The 22,661-nt window shown below is 35.4% G+C and overlaps 2 protein-coding genes and 2 pseudogenes across 3 annotated transcripts in view; 2 read left to right on the forward strand and 2 right to left on the reverse strand.

Moving 5' to 3' along the window:
* Positions 1–944: 944 nt before the first annotated feature.
* On the forward strand, positions 945–7,078 carry LOC142982183 (uncharacterized). 2 transcript variants are annotated; one of them, XM_076128574.1, is made up of 14 exons: positions 945–1,703; positions 2,106–2,197; positions 2,365–2,451; positions 2,740–2,809; positions 2,955–3,046; positions 3,200–3,340; positions 3,515–3,641; positions 3,723–4,496; positions 4,571–4,684; positions 4,938–5,054; positions 5,306–5,416; positions 5,586–5,699; positions 5,932–6,130; positions 6,820–7,078. In XM_076128574.1, exons 1-14 carry the CDS (start codon positions 1,575–1,577, stop codon positions 6,891–6,893), a joined length of 2,241 nt encoding a protein of 746 aa, XP_075984689.1. In that variant the 5' UTR covers positions 945–1,574; the 3' UTR covers positions 6,894–7,078. The 2 variants fall into 2 exon arrangements, with proteins under 2 accessions (XP_075984689.1, XP_075984690.1); XM_076128575.1 differs by lacking the exon at positions 2,365–2,451.
* A 1,168-nt stretch (positions 7,079–8,246) lies between these two features.
* Positions 8,247–9,143, forward strand: LOC142982364 (retinol dehydrogenase 11 pseudogene; annotated as a pseudogene).
* Positions 9,144–9,623: 480 nt separating this feature from the next.
* LOC142982184 (retinol dehydrogenase 12 pseudogene) lies at positions 9,624–10,880 on the reverse strand (annotated as a pseudogene).
* A 1,219-nt stretch (positions 10,881–12,099) lies between these two features.
* The window catches only part of Spec2 (CDC42 small effector protein Spec2), a 39,066-nt gene continuing 28,504 nt past the window's right edge, over positions 12,100–22,661 (reverse strand). The window contains exons 3-4 of the mRNA XM_076128513.1: positions 15,600–15,694; positions 12,100–15,284 (exon numbers count right to left, since the gene is read on the reverse strand). Of these exons, the coding sequence (XP_075984628.1) occupies positions 15,276–15,284; positions 15,600–15,694 (104 nt within the window). The 3' untranslated portion in view covers positions 12,100–15,275. The remainder of the gene's footprint in view (positions 15,285–15,599; positions 15,695–22,661) is intronic.

A 22,661-nucleotide genomic window follows, 5' to 3' on the forward strand; every position in this document is an offset into this window, starting at 1 on the left:
AATGTGAATTACAATAATCTATAATATATTGAAATTGAATCTGAATTTTATTTTTTTTTTCATGAATTGGCATTTTATAATTTTGTCTACCTTTACTACCAAAGTAAAATATCTAAAATAATGTGCAAAAACGCTCGATTAGAAGTAAATTAATTAGATTAAATATGCTAAATCGCTCGATTTCTAATTTACCGTTTCTTTGCATTGCAGTAATAAGCGTGCCACACTTAGCCTTCATTTTAAAAAAACATGATGGACACCCAGCAAAACCTATGAAAAATTCGGTTATTTCGTTTATTGTGCAACGTCTCACTCATACGTCTAAGGCATGCACTACGAGGCGAGAAACTTAAGTCCACAAACAAAATTCTAAATAAAAAATCATAACATAATGTTTATCTACTTACTAACATTTGTATAAAAAACCTCGAATGCAATGTTTCTATAATATCACCGATGATGATTAAATCAGCAGCTGTGTAATTTAAACTATTGGACTTAGATAGTATCTATGGCAATCATAAATAATATACAACATTCAATGTAAATTAATAGGAAATGTACTCTAAATTGATCGGAGATGACAATTGGAAAAACAATGTAGCAAAAAATTTTCTCCGGGTGACAACTGGGAATTTTCTTCCCTGTTCCTTCCACACAAACTAGATAAAACATGGCGTTGGGACAATGTTCGTTTCGTTCGTTCGTTACCTTCGTTTAATCAAGGGTGCAGCTCTTTCAGTTGCAGTTGATACTGTTCTGCTTTTTGTAAACCCTATTTCTTAGGCGAAAATCGTGTGGTTCCATTTTGCATAAATACGGACAGTTATGTTCTCGCTCTTGAAACTTAATACATAATTATGTAGAACCCATGTCAAAAAGAGATGCGTATTGTCGAGCGATGATTGCTTCGCGATAAGTGCTTGCGAGGGCGGATACTTCATCCCATAAACAAGGCCAAACATTGCGTTGCGACGACGCATAACTCACATTTACAACGATTGTCTATGAATCTTGAATTGCTGTGTGACGCAGTTTTTGCGATGCGTCGTCGCAGTGTTGAGGCTTCGCCCTTACTTTCGGTTCTAGTCCAGTAACAGATTTATCGAAAGATTTCTTTCACCAACTCGTACCCATCATGTTTCTATCTCTATTCGCTTCTCGTTCATCGTTGGAGATAGGACTTAGCCTTAGTCACTAACTACTTACTTAGTAACTACTCTGGTATATTATTTAGTCGAAATATCAGCGAAAATGTTTGACTCGAAACGAGTTCGGTTAACAAGATGATAAGGCAGGTACCTAGGTTATTTTGCTATGCCACTACACTACTGGCACTCAAGGATCTGTGTTTGAAGTTTAAAAACTTCAAATAGAATTCTTTGGTCAAAATTGATGACAATTGTTATGTATTTGACTTTTCACATTTTTACATTTGGTTACATAACATACTTGTTAAAATTTTCTATTTCGAAAGTTTCAAAATATTGAAATTGTACATATGAACTTTTGATGAGTAAATTAGTTAAGGATTATTGATCTCCGATGTCACGAGATCCATTTGATTACATAAGATGGAGTGTCAGTCGAGCGATAGCAAAAAATTGACTAAAGTATTTGACGCGTCGCAGCGCAAACGGTCGAAGAAGAAGCGCGACGGCTATGACGACTCCAACTCAATAGCCACTGACGACTCCGCATTAGTAAGTATTATTCTGCAGTTTTCGAAAAAATTACCGTATTTAATAATTATGCAGTGCAGTCTGCTTTTAGGCTTTCGTTTGCCTTGAGCTTTTTGCTTTAATGATATTGATGTAAAGCAAATAATTTAGTTTGGTGTAATCCTAACTTCTAGACAAATTGATTTAGTTATGAATTGTAGCGCGATTCTCTACACTCAGTACTGTCGACGCGACGCCCACTAGAGGCGCTGATCAGATTTTCATATAAGTTTCTGGATAGCTAGCCGTTTGTCGAGAGTCGATAGTGGTAGAGAATCGAGCTATTGGCCACTTGGCATAAAAAAAATGACGGATTTTGATTGATAACAAAATAACAAAGTCACCCATTGGAAGTTATGTATTTAGTAAAATTGACGGTCACAGGGTTGTCTTCCGTCCAGCTGCCTCGAGCCCTCGGAGAAAGCTAGTTTGCCTGCCATTTCTGCGCAAACTTTGAAGCAAGATTCGGCAAAAAGGTATTCAGTGATAAAGTAATGTTAGAAGTTTAGACCCAGGGCATACTGAGAATATTTACATTTCAAAACATATTATGTGTTATACACTTCTCCACATTGGCTAGATAAGTGCTAGGTACACATGATCCGTTAAGGCGGACAGTATTATCATAATATTTTATGGTCAGGGATAGAGATAGTAGTGAGTCACAAGCGCAGTCGGCAGGCAATGGTCACCGTATCTCCAGGTCTCGAAGGAAACATCACCGAGCGTCGTGAGTACAGCTTACTTATTTATTACTATATAATAACAAAACTTATAAACACTTCTTGGCCAGGTATGGAACTTTATTGCGATGGTCTGTTGTCTCATTAGTTTACCATCAGATTACTTGTGAAGCAAATGTCTAAACGCACCCTAAATATCATTTCTGGGACACCGCTACCGTAGTTAGTGTTGATATTAAAACTATTATCGATAATTGACATCCAGTTCTTTACTAGTGACCATATTTTACTAAAATTTACTATTTGAGGATCACGTTAACGGCTGTTTGTTTCAGAAGGGAAGAGTTTTCTTTGGCGCTGAAAGCAGGACTGGTATCCACTCCGCGCTCATCATCTCCATTGCAGGTCTAAAGTGTTTTTGATCATTTACAATATCTAGTGCAAGGCAGACACGTAAATTAGTACCTAGTTCTTTGAGTGTGTAAGACTTTGGTATACTCTAATTATTTTCTTAAACTTATTCCTAAAGTAAATTGAGCTCGTTTTTTAGGATGGAAATGCGGTTATTGATTCTTTACCGCAAGATCAAGATTCTTTTATCTACGCTTTTCTAGAAGAGGCTATCAAAAGGGATAAGAAAAAGTAAGTCGCTTGTAGCAGTTGTAACTAACTTACGCTAATCGTAAAAGCTACTACGGGGAATATAATTGAACATTATTCTAGCACTAGTACTTAAATACATTTCAAGTTCTTCGATAGCATAATACCTATATAAATATTTGCCATCGTTGATAGACAACGTCATCATGCTCGGCGACGCGAGGGTCGTCGCGTAAGCCACGAGCGTGACGGCTCGTCCCCCCACGAACGTGACCGCGATCGTCACCGCCACCACCATCGGCACAGGGATGACGTGCCATCGAGGGATCATGATAAGTAAGCAACAACTTACATCTAACTATAACCTGAAGCTATCTGTTAGCATTTAATTAAATTGTGTTTACCATCATAGAGCAGAAGACTGTTGGAGGTGAAGCTGGACGTGTAAGACAAATTAGTTCGTAAAAGACTGTAAAATAGTATCTTAATAAACAGCCAATTTATTCCTAGACCGTCAAAAGAAGAACCCCCTCAATCTCCCGCTATGAACCAAGCCGCGTTGTTTGAAACATTCGCCAAGATATGTGCGCAGCTCAATGAGAAGGAGTCGCGATTCAATTCACCAGGATCAGCTGTGGTTAGCACTGTTGTGTATCATAGTTGCTATACTTACTATTATTGTCTGGTTCTTACTATTTAAACAAATGATATCTTACAGCGCACTCAAAGCCACAAATCATTACAATGCGAGGTTAATCCTAAAAGGGAATTATACGATGTGGACCGTCAACCTGTACGATTGAAAACTCAAAAGTCCCGAGACATAGTCGCTAATAAAATACGAAGTCAGGAAAATTGCTCCAGCAGAATCAGAAGCCATGAGAAATTACCAATAGAAATGGAGAGATCTAAGCAAGACAAATGTTACTGTTATGAGAAAGAACCTAACAAATATCCCAGTAAACTGGAAATGTGCAGATCGAGGGTTCGAGCCACTGAAGAGGATAGGTACCGTGAATATCCTCCGATGCTTGTGCCCACTCGAAGTTGTATAGATCCTTACAGACGAGGTCCAGACAACAGAGACTATCGCGAGTACGAGAGAGACTGTAGACCGAGACATTACGACGACGATAAGAGAAAATACATAGAACAGAAAACGAGCAGGAGTTTTGACACTCATAGAGATTATTACGACGACGACAGAGGCCGGAGGACTGCACGAAGTGACCAGAAAGACAGGCGATATGACGATCGAGACAAGAGGTATGACGAAATGTCGAAATATTACAATGATAAGCCGGATCATCGCAAAGATAGGCGATGGAAGAAAAATATGGAACGATTCGAAAGGAACTCTGTGGCTTCAAAAGATGATGATTATCGGGAGAGGGACCGGTACTCCGAGCGAGAGAGGGATTCAGGTTTGAGCGTTGCAGATGGTGATACAAGTACGGTTAGCGGTAGAAGCAACTATTTGAAGGTGGTTAAGGTAAGCGGCACTTTATTTCTTCCTATTTGTTTCTTTTTATAGTGGTGGTTAAAAATGAAACTTTTTGATTATAGCAACAAATAACGGAGCAGCGCGATGCCATGGACAAGATGATGAAACTGTGGAAGGAGTTGATGCGATGTTTCAAAGGCATTTCGCAGACTTCGGTGCAGGATAAAAATGATCGAGTAATTATTGACAAATATTATATTATAATTGAGGTGATAGCAAAGCGAAAGTCCCTTAAAATTGAAAACTATGTTAAGCGTCGAACCCACTGAAGTCCACCGATCTATGTCGGCAACTTTTGTCACCGGGCTATTTGGTCAACTGAGGGCTTGTGAAGAAGCCAACATACCGTGTCAGCTGGTCGACGACATATTATGTAGATATGTTTTGCGCTTAAGTTGCAAAGTGATGATGTGTTTGTTGAACGGTCAGGAGTCGGCGGCGTCGGTGCGCGAGTCGGCGGCCGAGCAGATGCGTCTGTGGTGGGAGTGCATGCGCCGCTACGAGACCGTGGCGCGGGACGTGGGCGACACCGACGCCAGGCTTATGGTAATACCATTTTACCCGTGTTGCTTCTTAGAAAAGTGATGCGATTTTTATGCTTAATACTATCAGCTAGCCGCTCTTTCCCATTGGGAGTTTTTTAAAATATACAAGAAAGAAGTGTTTTTCGGTGGACCAAAATATCCTCATAGTACACAATAGCACGATATTTAAAGTATCCAATGATAATTTAATATTTGTGATACAAACGACTCGCGCAACCATCTCATGTTTCAAAACTGGACTTTATCTTACAGGAGGAAATCAAGAAACAGCGGTCCGAGATGGCAGAGATGGCGACCATGTGGCAGGAATGTTTGCAACGATACCGAGATATCAGCAATGACTTCAACAGTCTCAAACAAAAGGTGATGTACCTTTTCTAACTAAGCACAAATAAACTACACCTAAGTTGTTGTGAAGGAGACGGTTTTAAAGTAATCTTTAGCTTCTTAGCTCATAGTTTGTTTTTTACTATTTACACATGACCATGACTATAACGTGCGGTGTATATCACAATATTTTGTGTTATTCTAGTTGGTGACGCCCGAGAGTCCAACAAGAATGCCAGCGGCGCCTCCGCTGTTGTGTGCAGAGGGCGAAGGCCCCGTGCCTATCCCGCCGTTCAGAGGACCCCCTGGTTATCCACCGGTAAATAGATTGTGTATTAATGAAATAGCTATTCCCGATTGAGTGATGCAGACAAGGCTATAATGTTTAACGTTGTTTTGTGCTGCAAGAAAATATAAATTTAAACTTAACATTTTTCAGTTCAATAATTCAGTTGGCTCGCTCGTAACCGTATGCCGAAATGTCAAGCAATCCAAAGTTAAATTCATGTCTGCGTTTATTTCTTTAGTTAAAACTAGTTGTGTTATTGCAGCAGGCGGCGGCGGGCGCGGCGGCGGGCTACGGGCGCGGCGGGTCGCCGCTGCGGGGCCGCTCGTCGGCGCCGCCGCCCGCGTGGTGGTGGATGGACGCGGCGCCGCGCTCGCCGCGCCGCCGCTCGTCGCCCGACTCGCGCACCTCGCGCACCTCGCGCGACCGCGACAAGGACCGCCGCCACCGACACAAGGATAGAGGTACACATTCTTACTAATTATAGTTATTCACGATACAATGAAGGACATACGTGAAATAAAGAATAGAAGAAGTGATTTCTCATCTTATCATCATCATCATCATCATCATCCTGTTTTAAGACAATGGCGAACTAAGATCGTCTGAGGACCAAGGTGTTAAACCTTCGTAAACATTTAAACGTACGACAGTCGAATCTACGTTTATATATGATGTTCTATGTGACACTCTTCAGTGGTACTGCTGTGCGCAGATTTTTTTTATGTAGTACCTACCCGACCGATTCAGCATAGAATGAAGAGAATTCTAAATTTCTGCTATTTACTTATTATATTGCCTATAAATATTTTGTTTGAGTATTTGATATACAATGTTACCCTATCTTTTGATTTCCTTGGACTTGTATGTTTTCGGCGAGACATATTCTGTCACTCAGAAACTAAAGTTAAAAACACTGAAAACTTTGTTTACGTGATCATAACGGTATATGAACCATGACTACATAAATATGTTTATCATTGACACACTTTCATACAACTCGATCGTTATGATCATAATCATAAACCTAATTTGAATTTAACTGAATACTTATTAAATTTGCTTGCAATGTAAAATGGCGTAACCATCTTACAAAATAATCGTAATCAAACTATTAATTATCCGACGTATTATGTTTCTTTAATATTTTCAGATGATACAAGATACAAGGAGAAGACTGCGAAGCCAAGCGCCGCACGATCGGTCAATAGACACAGAAAAAGATGATCGGCATAGTATTCAAAATTCTCGTATAAATATCCTCTTAAAATTAATTAAAGTTAGAAGAAAACAATATTATAAGTATAATTAAAGACTCTCGATATTTAAGGCGAAATTTTAACGTTAATAAGATTTTTTTGACGTGTGTATGAAGTACTTTTTGACGGTTATTACTTAACAAATAAATATTTAAAAAGTCTATACTGTTTTATTGCAACTATACTCATCACTATACTCATTTCTACCAACGTCAGCGGCATAATCTACGTGGCTATTTAAAAAAAAACATAACCCATGCCTACTCCGCCAAATTTTAGCTTCATCGGACCAACCGTTTTTACATGAAAGCAGAGCGAACAAACAAAAACTCGCATTCATAATAATGGCTCTGTTTGGGATGTCTCCCGGTACACAAGCTATCAACTTCAAGTCCAATTCAAAGTAATCCAAAAAAATAATCCACGTAGGAGTAAGATAAAATTAGCTGCCCCTGAAATAATAAAGCCTTGTATCCAATCGAAGAACGTCTATAAATCGAGGCTGATGATGGTCCAACAGATAACAAACGAATTTGACGCACGCGACCAAAAACAATTTTTAACATGAAGCGACACTGTTACTTTGTATCAACAAGTATCACAGTGCATGATCGTAATCATTATGATTGAAATAATAGTAAATCTCGATTGCCTCATGAATTATTTATACATCCGTTGTTAAAGAAGACGATTATAGCCGGATGTACTCGAATTAGGATTCAACTGCATTTAACGTTAGTCGCAAGTCAACAATACGTCACATCTGCAAAGTTATCAATTAACCGCTAATTAGGCAGATTGTTATTTATGACTTTGATACATGCTACCTACTATTATATTTCATGCGGACGATATTGTGGGTATATGTAAATTTGTTAGACAATGTACTCAACATTATCATCAATCAGTCAAGAGACGGTCTCTGCTGGATTGTATTTTAGGCATAATTAAATTAAGCGCACAAAGAAGTAAGCACCAGTTAGTTTCGTTGTTTCGATAAATCGTCGGCAATCGTTAAGTCTGTTTACATCCTTAGAGTCAAAATTACAATGATTTTCATCTCATCGCGTATCAGTCTACATAAAGTACTCATTTCGAACTGGAATCTATCATAGTGCTGGCTGATTTCTACAACTTATGTGTAGAAAAAACATTCTCTAATTAAAGATACACAGTTAATTAGTCATTGAATGTTATATAGTCGAACTTTCCGTGATTTGTGTAAAGAATCAATTGACTATTTTGTGCGCTTTTTCTTTAAATCAATAAAGAGTGAGAAGAAAGTTAAGAAATAAACCATCATCAATAAATCATCGGAAACATGTATAAACTATATCCGCAGCTACTTCTTAAAAAGTACTCGTCTGATGTTAAAATGAAGGACAAAGTGGTGATAGTAACCGGCTCCAACACGGGGATAGGCTACGCGACTGCTATGGACTTAGCAAAACGAGAAGCTAAAGTGATCCTCGCCTGCCGAGATCCGCAGAAAGGCTTAGCGGCTAGAGAAAGAATTATGAAGAAAACAGGCAACAAAAATATCATATTCAAACGATTGGACTTGGCGTCGTTCCAGTCAGTTCGAGACTTTGTCGATGACATTTTGCAAACGGAACCTAAACTCCATGTTCTAATTAACAATGCAGGAACAGCTAAAATAGACAACTCATTAACAATCGACAACTTACCAATCGAAGCCCAAATCAATCATTTCAGTCCATTTTTACTGACTATGTTGCTATTGCCGTTACTGAAAGCATCAGCGCCTAGCAGAATTATAAACGTGACATCACTATTGCATATCATCGGAAATGTTGAGAACTTGGAAAAGCAAACTAAGAATTGTTGGTTGTATGATGTATCGGAGAAAATTTATAGTAACACAAAGCTAGCTAACATACTGTTTACTAGGAAGCTAAGCGAACATTTGAAGGGCACTGGTGTCACGGTTAATTGTGTACACCCTGGACTAGTGAAAACCAAGATACTCAGACGTCAGTTAACATGGACCTATTTGGTGAACTTTATAGCTTTGAGTCCCCAGCAGGGAGCTCAGACTTCAATCTATTTAGCTGTAGAACCCAGCTTGAGTTCAGTGAGCGGCCATTACTTCTCAAATTGCAGCTTGAGTACACCTGCCAGAAAAGCCCGAGACAGTGATGCCGCCCAAAAATTGTGGGATTTGTCCCAGACAATCGTCTTTGGCAATCACATTTAAGGATTAAAGGTAATTAATAACTTTTGTAAAAATAAAGGTTCTAAGAAAAAGACATTGGCCGGCCGCGGCTTTGTTTATTTACCCAAGACTACTAAATATAGGTTATTGATACCTAATCCTATTCTTTTTTTTCGGATGTCAATTTTACGAGACGATTGTGCTGAACAGAGAGAACTTGCATCAAGATGTGAGCCTGCGACCGACGCTGGCAGATTACTGTTTGACTATTGTTTATGGCCTTCTCCTGGATCTCAATATAAAAGTCTAGCCAGACGGTAAAATAATATTTAAGAGTATATCATGCCGTTTTAATATACGTAATTTAAGACACAAAATATGTTCCTAAAATTGTGATGTGTTTGGTACTTATTTATTTAATAATTTATTATTGGCAAAAAATTGAAATCATAATAATTGACAACTGCAGAATAAATTGCAGTTGTTGCGTAGGTTCAATTAGGAAAGATAAACAAAGTCACGAATGTGCATAAAATTTTATTGAGTTCACGTGTTAGTAATTATAGTGATGATTTATGTAGCCTTCTTATCTCTGAACACGATGCTCTCGGACAACTTCCATAATCGTTCTGCAGCCTCGTCGTCTTGCGCTTTCTTAGAAGGAGTCGCCTCGTCACAGTTGGAGAAATACTTGCCACTAACTGTCTTCAAGCTGGGAGCCACTGCCAGATAAATAGATGTCTGAGCTCCTTGATGTGGAGTCATAAATCCAATGCTCAGCAAAAACCTAACGAAGAAAAATTGGTGCCTGAATATATCAGTAGCTACTGCTCCCGGGTGGAGACAGTTTACCGTAACACCTGTGCCTTTCAACTTCTCGCTTAGTTTCTTAGTAAAAAGCACATTTGCTAGCTTCGAATTAGAGTACACCACCCTACGAGAGAAAATGTTTCTTGCTTGCACGTCCAACCAGTCGACCGAGCCAAACCAATGCATAAGTGATGCTACGTTTATTATTCTGCTAGGCGCTGATGATTTTAATAACGGCAGCAGTAACATTGTGAGCAGAAAAGGACCGAAGTGATTAATTTGCGTTTCTATCGGTAGGTTGTCACGAGTAAGAGAGTTATCGAGCGCTCCAGTCCCGGCATTGTTAATTAAAACATCGAGTTTAGTTTCAGATTCTAGAATATCTTCTGCGAATTCATGAACTGAATTAAATAACGCCAAGTCCAAATGCTTGAATATGACATTCTTGTTTCCTGTTTCCTTTATAATTCTATCTCTGGCAGCTAAGCCCTTCTGCGGATTGCGACAGGCGAGGATCACTTTAGCTTCTCGTTTTGCCAAGTCCACAGCAGTCGCGTAGCCTATCCCGGTGTTGGAGCCGGTTATAATCACCACTTTGTCCTTCATTTTTATATCGGCTACATACATTTTAAGAGTCAACTTTTCGTACATCTTAAGGAAAATCACTGTACAAATCACAAAAGTTACGAATAACAGAAACATTTTTCTATTTGTTTCCTTATTCGTTCTCGTAATAAAATATACTTATTATACAGCTTGTTTTCCACTCCTTGATTAATACTTTACGTAACACTAACTTGACTAGATACTCGATAAAACTATAATTATAAAAGAACAGTGCCTGAAGAATTTGTCATCATTGATAACAACATCCGGTGATAAACGTACAATGACAAAAAAGTGTTATCAAAAATGATGAACACAAAGACAATAGTGTTGTTCGCACTGACAACTGATATCGAGTTTACGACCACAGATTATTAAGCGTGCGGAATCGTCTAAGTTTAATCGTCATTGTTGATAGAAATCCACAAAATACTTTAATGAACTACTTTAGTAAACAATACGCTTTGCGAATGTACCTCCAATGTCACAATTTATCCAAAATGTTACTTAGATACTTATAATCGTCTAAAAATCGTTGTTTTCGGCTGCAATTTTGATAGCAACTAGGTTACTATGTAGGTATGTTGGTGTATTTTGCTTGGAATTATGAGGTCAAAGGTACGGTAGATTATCATTTATGTTAAATAGTTTCATAATGAGAATCAAATAATTATCAAGAAGGGCGTATAATTTGAAAACAATACAGTGTTTAGTCTCGCTATTGTAAATAGCTGTACAATCAGATCATTTAACAATATTCGTCATGGAATTTATGCGTTAATAATTCCCTTGTTTAAAGATTGTTTATTTTTTGAGTAAACTTACGCATGTTAAGCTATTTAATTGAGCTAAGCTACGTTGTTACGTCATTGTGTTCTACTTCTAAGTAATACCTCACTTGTCTGAGCTGGATAAGATTTAAAAATAAAGTAGGCATAGTCAGCTCCAAAAGCAGCTGATCATACTCAACTTTTTTGAAACCCTATGAACTGAAGTGTGCACATTATTCCGTGGAAAAATAATTTTCCATTGATTGAAATGTTTAATCGTAACTCATTCTACCTGATTTTGATCAGTTATTTATTAAAGTTACGTAACACAGAGGTTTTGAAAATATGAAGTTGTTAAGTTACTTTTGGAGCTGACTGTACAAAAAAGGGAAAATATTTTTTACTAGAAGCGAAAAATTCAGATGATTATAATAATATAGTTGATCTTTTAGAATTTTGGCCATGGCTATGGTAATTTGTAATATGTACCTAGTTTATTGTACTAGCTATTCCACGAGATTATTTGCGAGCTATTATTTGCGAGAGGGTGTAAAATGATTCCTTGATCCGTTTCGTGATTAAAGTAGTTTAATGCGTCGTAGAAGTAGAAGCTGGCATTACAGCTTATTCAGTACTTCTTTAGCAGTTTACTTCCTTTATGAGAAAATTCCTTACTTAGCTCAACAAAATATGAAGTAACGCCGCGGTAAATAGGGCCTTGGGAAGCTTGGAATTTGTTTGGAACACGCAACGAACATAGAAGATTTTTTGTTGAGATTGTAGGCAGCTTTAGGCAAAATAAAACGACGGTACACTTTCGTAATTCTTTTATGTAGAACAAGTTATTAAATGGACATTACAAATTATTAAATATCTAAGTGTATAACTATAATGTATTATAATAGAACTTTGTCGTTTTAGCTAAAAAATGACAAAATTATTATATATTTCATTAAAGACGAGGCAGCCAGATATTTGCTATGCACTTTAGAAATTAAGAAGTTAAACATAAAAGCGGTTATATTATAACTAACAATCTAGAAATAAGATAAGAATAACAATATCAATATAGCAAATAGGGTCCTTGTACATAAATTAACTCTAGAGTCTAGACCGATGACAATGTAGATTTAATACTTTTTTATTTGTCATATTTTGAACATAAGTCTACCATAGACGTTATAACGAAGAACAATAGGTAGTTTTACATTATCATGAAAAAAATAGAAGAAACTTGCGTAACAAATAAATGCCTGCCTCCTCCATTTTGGCTGTAATGTTTATTTGTAAATATACATATAAATTGTATATCATTTGTAAATATATATAATCAGTTTCAGTCTCCAGAAAGCAAATGTTTCAGTCATTCGTTTGCCCAAATTCGTTCGGGCAAGAAGACTATGACGGAAGAGACAACATTACGATCTATTAAACTTCTAATGATTAGAAAAGTATTATAAATTAATTAGACTTATTTAACTATGAGACATTTCAAACAACACATTGATTATAGTGTAGATATCTAGAATAGTTATAGATAATTCGATTGATCCGTTTTTTTATCGCACAAAAACAAGGAGTCATATTTTTAATCAAAGATTATATAGGTCCGGCCCAGGTTGTTACTTTATCCAAAAAGTATTTATTACTTTGTTAGAGTTCTTTTAATATTGTTGCCCAAATTAAATCACAAGGTCCAAATACATATTTAGCTGGTATACAATTCGAAAAAAGTTGTCATTGTCGTTATATAGTCATAGTTATGCATATTATTTCAAATTTATTACAATATGGGATAGAAGAGTCCGAACTTTGCCTTCAGGCTGCGTTTCGTTTATAAGAAAATGTGCGAGATAGAAAAGTGATGCGAAAGGATTGATTTACGACATAGAAGCACTAACCCCCGGTTTCTGAGTATGTTAAGCGGGAGTGGTATTCAGCTCGTTAAATCCTATTGGTAGAGTTCTTTCGTATCACACAGTTACCCCGCACATCTCCAGTGGAAACGCTGCCTAAAAGATACAAGACTAGGATATCTTTTTACACTTGTCATTGTCATGTATATCATACTTTCGTCAATATTTTATCTCATTGATTGTATCAAACAACGTTATCAAATTGAACAGAGATCAACAATATTACTGATAAATGTTTTACGTCTTATTTCATGATGAAGGCTGTCAAGATTCAGTACCATTATTATTCACGCATATCATTAAATGCACTCTAAATTATCTACGAATAGTGTCCAAGTATAATAGTATAAAAATTGACAAAACATTTTCGTTATTTAGTGAAAATTGACTACATTTGCACTCATCACTCTCTACGGTGATTTACAAACCCTCTGCCGTGTAATTTACGTTAACCACACATAGTTTTCTACTTTATTGGTACAAATGCTAATTTATAACACACATTCAAGTACATTTTAGCTACTATTAGAACACTCCGATATCAAATATATATATTACCGTGCTTCTACAATATACGAAATACATAATTATATTTGTTCACAAAAGTCAAATTATAGGGCCCGTAGGCATTGGCGAATGCACTGCGAATGAGCCTGAGTTTGAATGCGCTCGGCTTTCAGGGTGCTCATATCTTCGCCAATATGCACATATTATGTTGGGTGTAATGCCCAAAATTCTAGAATATTTTCCAATTGGGCATATTTTTGACACAAAATAGTTTGATTTTGTAGCCTTCAATGTATTTTAACACCATAGGTCACTATTATACAGTAAGGTATCTAGTCAAATGCATTCACGTTTCAATAAGATTCGTGTCAAAATTTTACGTGCCAAAGATACACCCCATAAGAGAATGCCAACACAAATACACCACAATCATTACATTATTATCTATTTAAAGGCAGTTTCGACGGAATACGTGGACTTAGGAATATACACGGTTAATAATGGCGAATTTATTTCACTACATATATTTAACACTGATAATTTTATATACTGTAAGTATATTTAGGTATCTGTATATTATGCTACATTGGTTACAAAGTGTACAATAACATGTGTTGTGGAAGATTATTTGAGGTATCTAATAAGTATGGATACAGACTTGTTACAATATATTTGAACAACAATGGTTTATTTAAATTGCTAGTCAGAGTATACACACCCTTAGCATATTATTCATCAATAAAATCTAGGTCTCAGGCAATCAGCCTCCGAGAGAAAAGCTGAATGAATTATCCAATTTATCCATGCCATAGTTTTCCATTTTGAAAACGCCATTGCGTTATGTTTCAACGACCTTTTGTTGATGTCTTGTTAATATTATATAGTATGCTTTGGGTATGTCACCAATAAGTACAATATAAATGTTTTACAAAATCAGAGTCATTAGGAAAGCTATGCACCAAATGGATTGATTGACAAATCGTACGGACATTTCTAAATGCCTTATATATCCTTTAAACAGGTATAAGAATAAACTTTCTCTAAAGTATGTGATTAATGTGATCTTATTTATAACGGACAAAATGTAGAATGTATTTCACTAGATAAATACATTTTATACTTATAAATACATACAATTCCGTAAGTCACAATACTTACACAAGACACTTTATTACATAAGTACTGAAATAGTTCACTATTGATTTATTAAAACAAGCGAAATCTGTGCTAAATTGTAACGTCCCATTCAGAGCTTTATTTTATAAGTACGTATGTACATTTTATCATAATGACAGTACTCACTTAGGTCTTAAAATAAAAGGAGAGTAAGGAACAACAGTTTCGTTAGACACATCAAATTTGTTCATACACAAAAATAGAAATAATAAAAACTAACGCAATTTTGGGTAACTCGCAAAACATATTGAATTCGGTTCTTTATATTATTTACACAACAAAATCTTAGCACTTAAAAGTATTAATTAATAAATATCGTTTTAAGATCATGTTCACTCATTCGTTCACTCAGTTTTATCACTAGCGTCCTTGGCAGCGCCTGGCGAGCATCAATAAACCTGAAAACATAAAAAAAAGTCTCTATTAAAAACATGAGAAACACTATTTACTAGTAATATTCTCAATATTACATTGTTACATTTTAGGGCTCCTGAGAATATATGGGCTGTGATTATAATAATATGAGAAGTCGCTAATCGGAAGTCGACCTAGACTCCACTGACAGTATACTGAATGAAACATTTGTAAAACTTTGAAAGAACCTTCACCCGTTTAGTTCTTTTGTTTTATAATAGCCTCGGCTACTACACGAGGGCCTAAAGTGTTAATTTATAAGGGTAAATCAATAAATATGTTAAATTTGAGATAATCACCTTAACACCATACGCCATCTCGTAGCCGCCCTTGCTCTGCATCTGGTTCTGCATGGAGTGGAGCAGTGACGACGGGATGTCCACGTCCGTAGACCCTGGAATATATACAACGAAAATGTTAATTATCAGCAATAATCAACATACATAACGATATTATAATATATATTCCAAAAACACAAACGTTAGAATATCCATAAGTGATTTTAAGATTAACTTCTATAGTTTTTTAAGTTTTTTCTCTTCCCTCATTCGGAAGGAGACCCTTGCCCAGCAATGAGACATCGGATATTCTCATTATTCTCAGACGATTACAAAACATTTTTTTGAAAACAATTATTGTGGTAGGTACCTATTTAAAAATCGTTCAAATTGTGTCAAAATGTTGTTATGTCCAAATGCGATATTACCTAAATAAAGGCGGACTTCTACCCATTTTAAGAATTAAATAGGTTAAACTACGGTTTCGCTTCGTACCTATAATGTGATAAGAGTTTTAATATTCACCATAGTGATAAACCATAAGCTTATCTACATAATACAATAGCAGCCAAAAGTACCGGAGTCCTTGAGGACAATGTGTGATCTGCTATAAATAGAACTACATACGCAGATGAGCGTGTATTCATGTAATGTGTAGTAATACGAGTAGGTATGCGATGGTTTTTGCGCGAGTCGCGAAGGTCGTACCAAGAAAAACTATATTACGTGTAAATATGAATTATAACGAGAAAAATCTTCATAAAAGCGTATAACGTAGGTCAGTATATTTCTAATAGAGTATCTGCTTAGGCACCTGGATAATGGGTATTGTCATATTTGGTGCAGCAATGAAGGACAACTTTTCTATTTTTTCATCATATTTTCGACTGGATTGGTTGATACCAGCGATGTCTTTATAGTATTGTATTACTATTATTACTATATACCAGCCCAATTAAGATTAATTAAGAAAGAGTTATTTAATATTTTGCGGCGTAAACGTAAAATTTTTAAACGAAATCACCTTTACATTTATTTCATTAAGTTAGTAAGTTAAATCTATTCAATAGCTTTCGCACTTTGACCCACTAATAAACAATAATGTCAAGAGGCGAAAATATTTCACGTAACAAATGACCACTTAACATGTTGGTGGCACGCAACGAATATTATGTCCATTGTTGCCAATATCTAATTAACTAGAGAAGGTCAGCTAAGATTTATGATAACAATCAAACGTAAATGATCGTTTAATATAACAAAATGTAGCTAAATTGGATTGAAGTGTACGCAGTTAACTTTGCACCTACGGTAAAATGTCTTCAATAAATGTATGACATAAAATTTTATGGTTATATTTTTGACCATGGAAAAGTTAATTGGAACAACTTTAGATACAACACTTTCAAAAACTTCGGAAAAACATTAACAAAACGAGACTCTGAATTTTAAGTTGCGTTCCAAACCCTTAGAGTAAAAACGAGACCCTATTACTGAGACTTCGCTGAATGACTGACTGAATGTCTCCAGGCTGTATCTCATGAACTATAGTTAGACAGATGAAATTTTTGTTGTCACTGTAACAGCATATAGTAAAAAACAGAATAAAATCAATATTCACGGGGGCTCCCATATACCAAACGTGGGTTTTCTGCCGTTTTTATAAATAATGGTACGGAAATCCCTCGTGTACGACTCCAACTAGCACTTGGGCGGTTTTTATTTTTGTATATTTCAGACGATTAGCAAAATTACTTCGTCAAATTGTAACAATAAAACAAGACAAAGGCATTATCGCATACAGCCAAGCACTTGCGAGTGCCCATTCATTACATTGTTATATTAAACGACCTCTAAAGCCACAAGCACAACCACAGACAATCATTCTTAACATAGACCTTGACTCGCTGACTTGTCAAATTGATATATAACACTATTCAAAAGAGCTTAACGCGTTTTAGATAGCTGATTAGTCTTTGTCTGCTAGGCTGAGAATATGGTAATTGCTTATGAATAATGGCTAAATTAGTATAAGAGACCCCTTTTTGTAGTGCCTCATCACTACATAGTATAAAACAAAGTCGCCCATTTTGTCTGTAGTCCCTTCGTATGCATAAAACTTTAAAACTACGCAACGGATTTTGATGCGGTTTTCACTAATAGAAAGAGTATTTTCTCCGACAGGTTTTTATATATAATTGAAATACATTGAAACTATATTAGCTGAGTTATAGCGATTTATGTCCAAGAAGTCAGAAAAAAAATCTAATTGAAGATTGCATTTGTGCGTGCGCCGCTTATACCGTTGGATACAAGTAAGAACAATGTATAGCAAAAACATTGGTCTTTATTAGTTCTACAAAAAAGTCCGCGATGACATATATCCAGCTTTTTTATTTAAGTCACAAAAACTACTTTTCTGTATTAAAAAACATTTAATTCGTTGGGTGATGTTTAACTGGTGATATAACCAATAATACATATATCCTTATCAAAATAAGTAAGTTCATCATCACGAACATTTAATTTAGATTATTTTTGCAGTTTACAGTGTGTTATTTAGACATATAGTTTAGGAGATATCACGATATTAGTATTGCGGCACGGTACGGGTCGGCCGCGGCGGCGGGAATATTAAAAAGTAGGTACTACGACTTTGATCTATACATATAAGACAAAAAAAAATCTGTAAATTACTTAAATATTTTTTCCAAAAACTGATAGGAGGGGCGATCAAAGAAGAGTCACAGAAACCAAAAAACATTTTAATATTTTAAAAGCGGTTAAGGGAAAGAGAAGTTATTGTGAATTGAAAATTAGTATCCAATATGTGTTGGTGCGTTGACTGTATTTGTCGAAGTAGCGGGATACACGCAAACGAAGTTGCGCGGGTCAGCTAGTAGATAATATGAGGCATATGGTACCTAACCATAATTTAAAAGCACAGATTTACTCGTATATGAGGTACCTATTGATTACTGTGGAGTTTGTTTCGGTCCTGGAATACTTACTGTATGAAATTGCAAGATATTTTTTTTTCACAATTATCGCTTGAAACTACTGAAGTAGTTAACTAGAAACTTCAAACACTACGGGATTTTACCTGAATAGATTTTATTTAAGCAATTTTGAAACAGAAAACCATTGTCTCAAGATATCTAGACATTATTTTCCTGTGATTATTGTGTGATTTCTATTTCCTGTCGATTTTCTAGATAATGACAGTACATTTGGCCTTCAAACGGCACTGATTTGTGTAACAGACGTGTCCTTGATCCAACAGATATTTGCGATAACTTGTGTGATTGATCATTGTGTGAAATGTTCTGAGAAGAGCCATCATCTTGGTAGCGATGACTAACAGCTTGTTGGGAAACACAGATAAGAAGATATTGAAGAATACGTTTATGCAAATGTCTTAGAAAAAATGGACAGAAAGTGAAAATCTGTCGTTTAACTTTAACTTTACCGACATGTAGATATATCTGGAGGTTTTCGGATTTTCAAGAAGCGTAAGCCTACAGGACATATAGAATTAGATTTCCTACACATTAATTATCAAAAATAACAAAATTGTATTACGAAAAAAGTTACTTTATTAAAAAATCAATCCTTCGGTATACATTTTGTAATAAATAGAAAAGAGACTTCCTAATGCCACAAAGGAATGTAACAATTTTAGTTATTTTAGTCTAGTGTAGGTATAGCTAGACCTAAGACTATTATAAAAACTGAATACGTAAATATAAACTTGCTACCTATTTCTTTCGTATCCGTGATTCATTCAAGTGAGTACAATAATATTATATTCAAGTTATCCGCACTACATAACCTCAAACCGGCCTTGAAGGAAACAGATACAAAACGGTCATTCTACAATAGTTTCACGTAGATTGTAAGATCTGATGCTGGGACTGCTTTCAGTCACCTTGCGGAGACGAGCATATGTCAAGGTTAAAACACGACCTTTATTATTCAAAAACAATAAAATAATATGAGTTTAAGTTAATAATAATTGTTTATAATTGTTGCGCCATGTGTTAAAAAAAAACTGTTTTGATAATTTGATTCGTGTAATATGTAAAATATGTTTTGTTTTAAATATCGCTGAAGACTTAACATTATAATGCTTTGGGTATTAAATGCGATAGAAAAAAAAGCACGTAGGTCCGAAAGACTAGATGTATTATAATATTTTGTGTACAAATCGCGAGAATTTAAAATCGTCAATCGCTGAAGACAGTTACCTAGCCCAAAAAAAACCTACGCGACCTAAAGCTGAAATTGAAAGATAAGATTCCGAATCTAAGAATATTTGATAGAGTTATTCATAACTTTTATATTTATCAAGCGTGTTATTAATTTATTATGTATATTTAATGCTAAGCCTACGGAATAAAATGATGATATCATGTTAAGAACACACATCTACGAGTATAAACTTTTATCTCATTCATTTCCATTCAAATCGATTCGAAGAAAAACTTCAAGACTGGTTTATCAACGTTTACATAACATTTGCAAGATGGATCGTTTATGTGAGCATTTATATTCACTTATGTCACCCTATCTTACTAACTTATATTTCTAAATGTGAAAGTTTGTTAGTACTCTACGCCAAAACTACTGATACCCCTATAGTTTATAACTTGGATTAACACCTAACATACTTTTTCGCCACGAGTAATCTTTTCACGTAGAATAGAAGCTAATCAATCATAGTACGACCATATTTTTAAAACCATGAACGTTTATTTAAAAAGCTCTTAAATTTATTGGCAAGTAATTTCCCTTGACTGAGTAAATTTCACGTACGGATACCTTGAAATCAAGTACAGTTATTTAAAAATAATGTCATACACATGACATCACGATACGGAAGCTGTTCATAAATAAATCTTTAAACACAGAACATCTTGCGAAGATCCAAGGTGAAGCTGGCGGACATCCGCAAATAACACATTAGCAAGCACAAATTATTCCACACGATTGTTTCTTACTCTCATTATAATGTAGAACCTTTATGTGGAAATAAAAAAGGATAGTCTGAATGTTTATGTGTCATAAAGTTTATTATAGTTTATTTGAGAATAGTTTTGTCGTACACTTTATTATCGAATTGTAAAAGATTAGAAATGAAGGAACTGAAAGTACGTTTAGCTACTCTATCTGAAAAAAGTAAGGATCCGATCTTCAGCTAAAATTAGTTAACAGATCTAGATTATTAAACAAAGATATAGATAGATATTAGATAGAATAATACTTATTATTAATTATTTTGATTTTATATTCGTATTTGTATGTAACCCCTCTGTAGATAGATAAAAGTCTCCGAGAGAAATACAAAACATAAGCATTTCATTGTATTTTCCTACACTATCCTAAGGAATATTTTGATAAAAATCGGAAGTTTAGAGTGTTTACAGACAAATTAAACATAACAACTTTTCATTTCTTTCATATCAATACAACAAATTATGAAACAAAATTCTTAACAACATTACCGACATGTTTTATATCTGAGAAGTCAATTATATGTAATGCCTAATGGCGTCTGAAGTGGTTTGTTAAAAGTAATTATCACTGAGTACTTAGAGCACATGTGGCCTACAATGCGGTTTCGTAATAACTGCTGGATGGATTAAAAATCTTTGGATAATTGAGGTCATGAGGGAGTTATGATGCAAATAAAATGCGTGTGGGAAATTATTCCGTTGCTCGAGTCCGCTGCGAAATAAATTAGAAAATGGCACCTACTTTTTTGTTTGGAGAGAAAAGGAACTTTACGTTTGTGTAGGCTTCTGTATATTAAATACGATTATGTTAAATGTGTATCATAGAAAGTAATTAGTGGTCGGATCTGCCAGGTTAATAAGGTAAATTAGACAATAGCTCTATCCATCGGTGGAAGCCGCATCTATTTTGAAAGTTTTAAGTTTATCGCGAACAGGCAGATTGACTTGGTAAGAGGACAATAAGATAATGATTGGATAATAAGTAGAGACAGTGATACGTATCAAATAAAGTACCTAGTTTATTAAATAATAGGTAAGCTAGTGCATGAGATGGGTCATGATGGGTGGTTTAAAACAGGAATGAGGGAAAAAGTTGTTCACTGTATTGTGGTCTGCGTTTAATTGATTCAACATAGTTTCTACCGGCTTACAAAGTAGCCGTATAAGACGACCTACACTTTGGACCGGGAGCAAACAAACAAATAGTATTATCCTGTTTGCATTGTCGTGTCAAGTCGCCAGACGTCCCCACGTAATAATTACATGCATTTAGTCTTTGCAAATAAAACTGATAGAGAACAATAAGTATGAAAAACAATAAGGTAGGTATATCCAATGTGGTTATATTTTCTTAAACAAAAGATTTAAAAACTTTGTCCTATCTAACTACATTATGAAGAAAGTAAGTTTCTGTAAAAATCATTTCGGTGAGCTAATCAACAGTTTAAAATTGTATCGACTTGTTATAAGATTATGCTTAGTGCTGTACAATTAGATAGTCTGTGCGATACAGTAGAGGCTTAAAATAATTGTAAAGTAAAAAATCTACTGTTTGTTTGTTTAGGCAAGACAAAACTATAAATGTCTTACGGCCTACCTCTAACTATTTGCCATCTTTATTATTGCCAAAATTATAACTTTTGGTAATATTTCGGAACGAGTTCAACACCTCCAAACAAGTGGGCGATAGCCGTTATTTTAAGTTTACAAACAGCCTAGATTTAAAATCTTTATTTTTACAATTAATGTTCCAGTTCACAAGTTTTAATGGTAAGACCATGTTTGTGGACTACCAACGGAAATGGCGCGAAGGAATTGCTTAAAAGAAAAACATGGCTGCTTTAAAATGAATCACAAGTCACAACGGACGTTTTACTGTACAGTTGGTTGCCAGACAGTTATTTTATGTTTTTAACCGTTGAAATAAACCACGCTTATGGGTTCGCTTAAACTGTTAATGCTTAAGCAGGTCACAATCTATTAAACTAATTATGAATTAATGAGCGTGTGACACATTAATGATGCTTTTCTATTAGCTAGTCCCCGCGACACAAGAGCAATTCTTAGT

Source organism: Anticarsia gemmatalis, chromosome 21 (genome assembly GCF_050436995.1).
Source record: "Anticarsia gemmatalis isolate Benzon Research Colony breed Stoneville strain chromosome 21, ilAntGemm2 primary, whole genome shotgun sequence".
NCBI lineage: Eukaryota > Metazoa > Arthropoda > Insecta > Lepidoptera > Erebidae > Anticarsia > Anticarsia gemmatalis.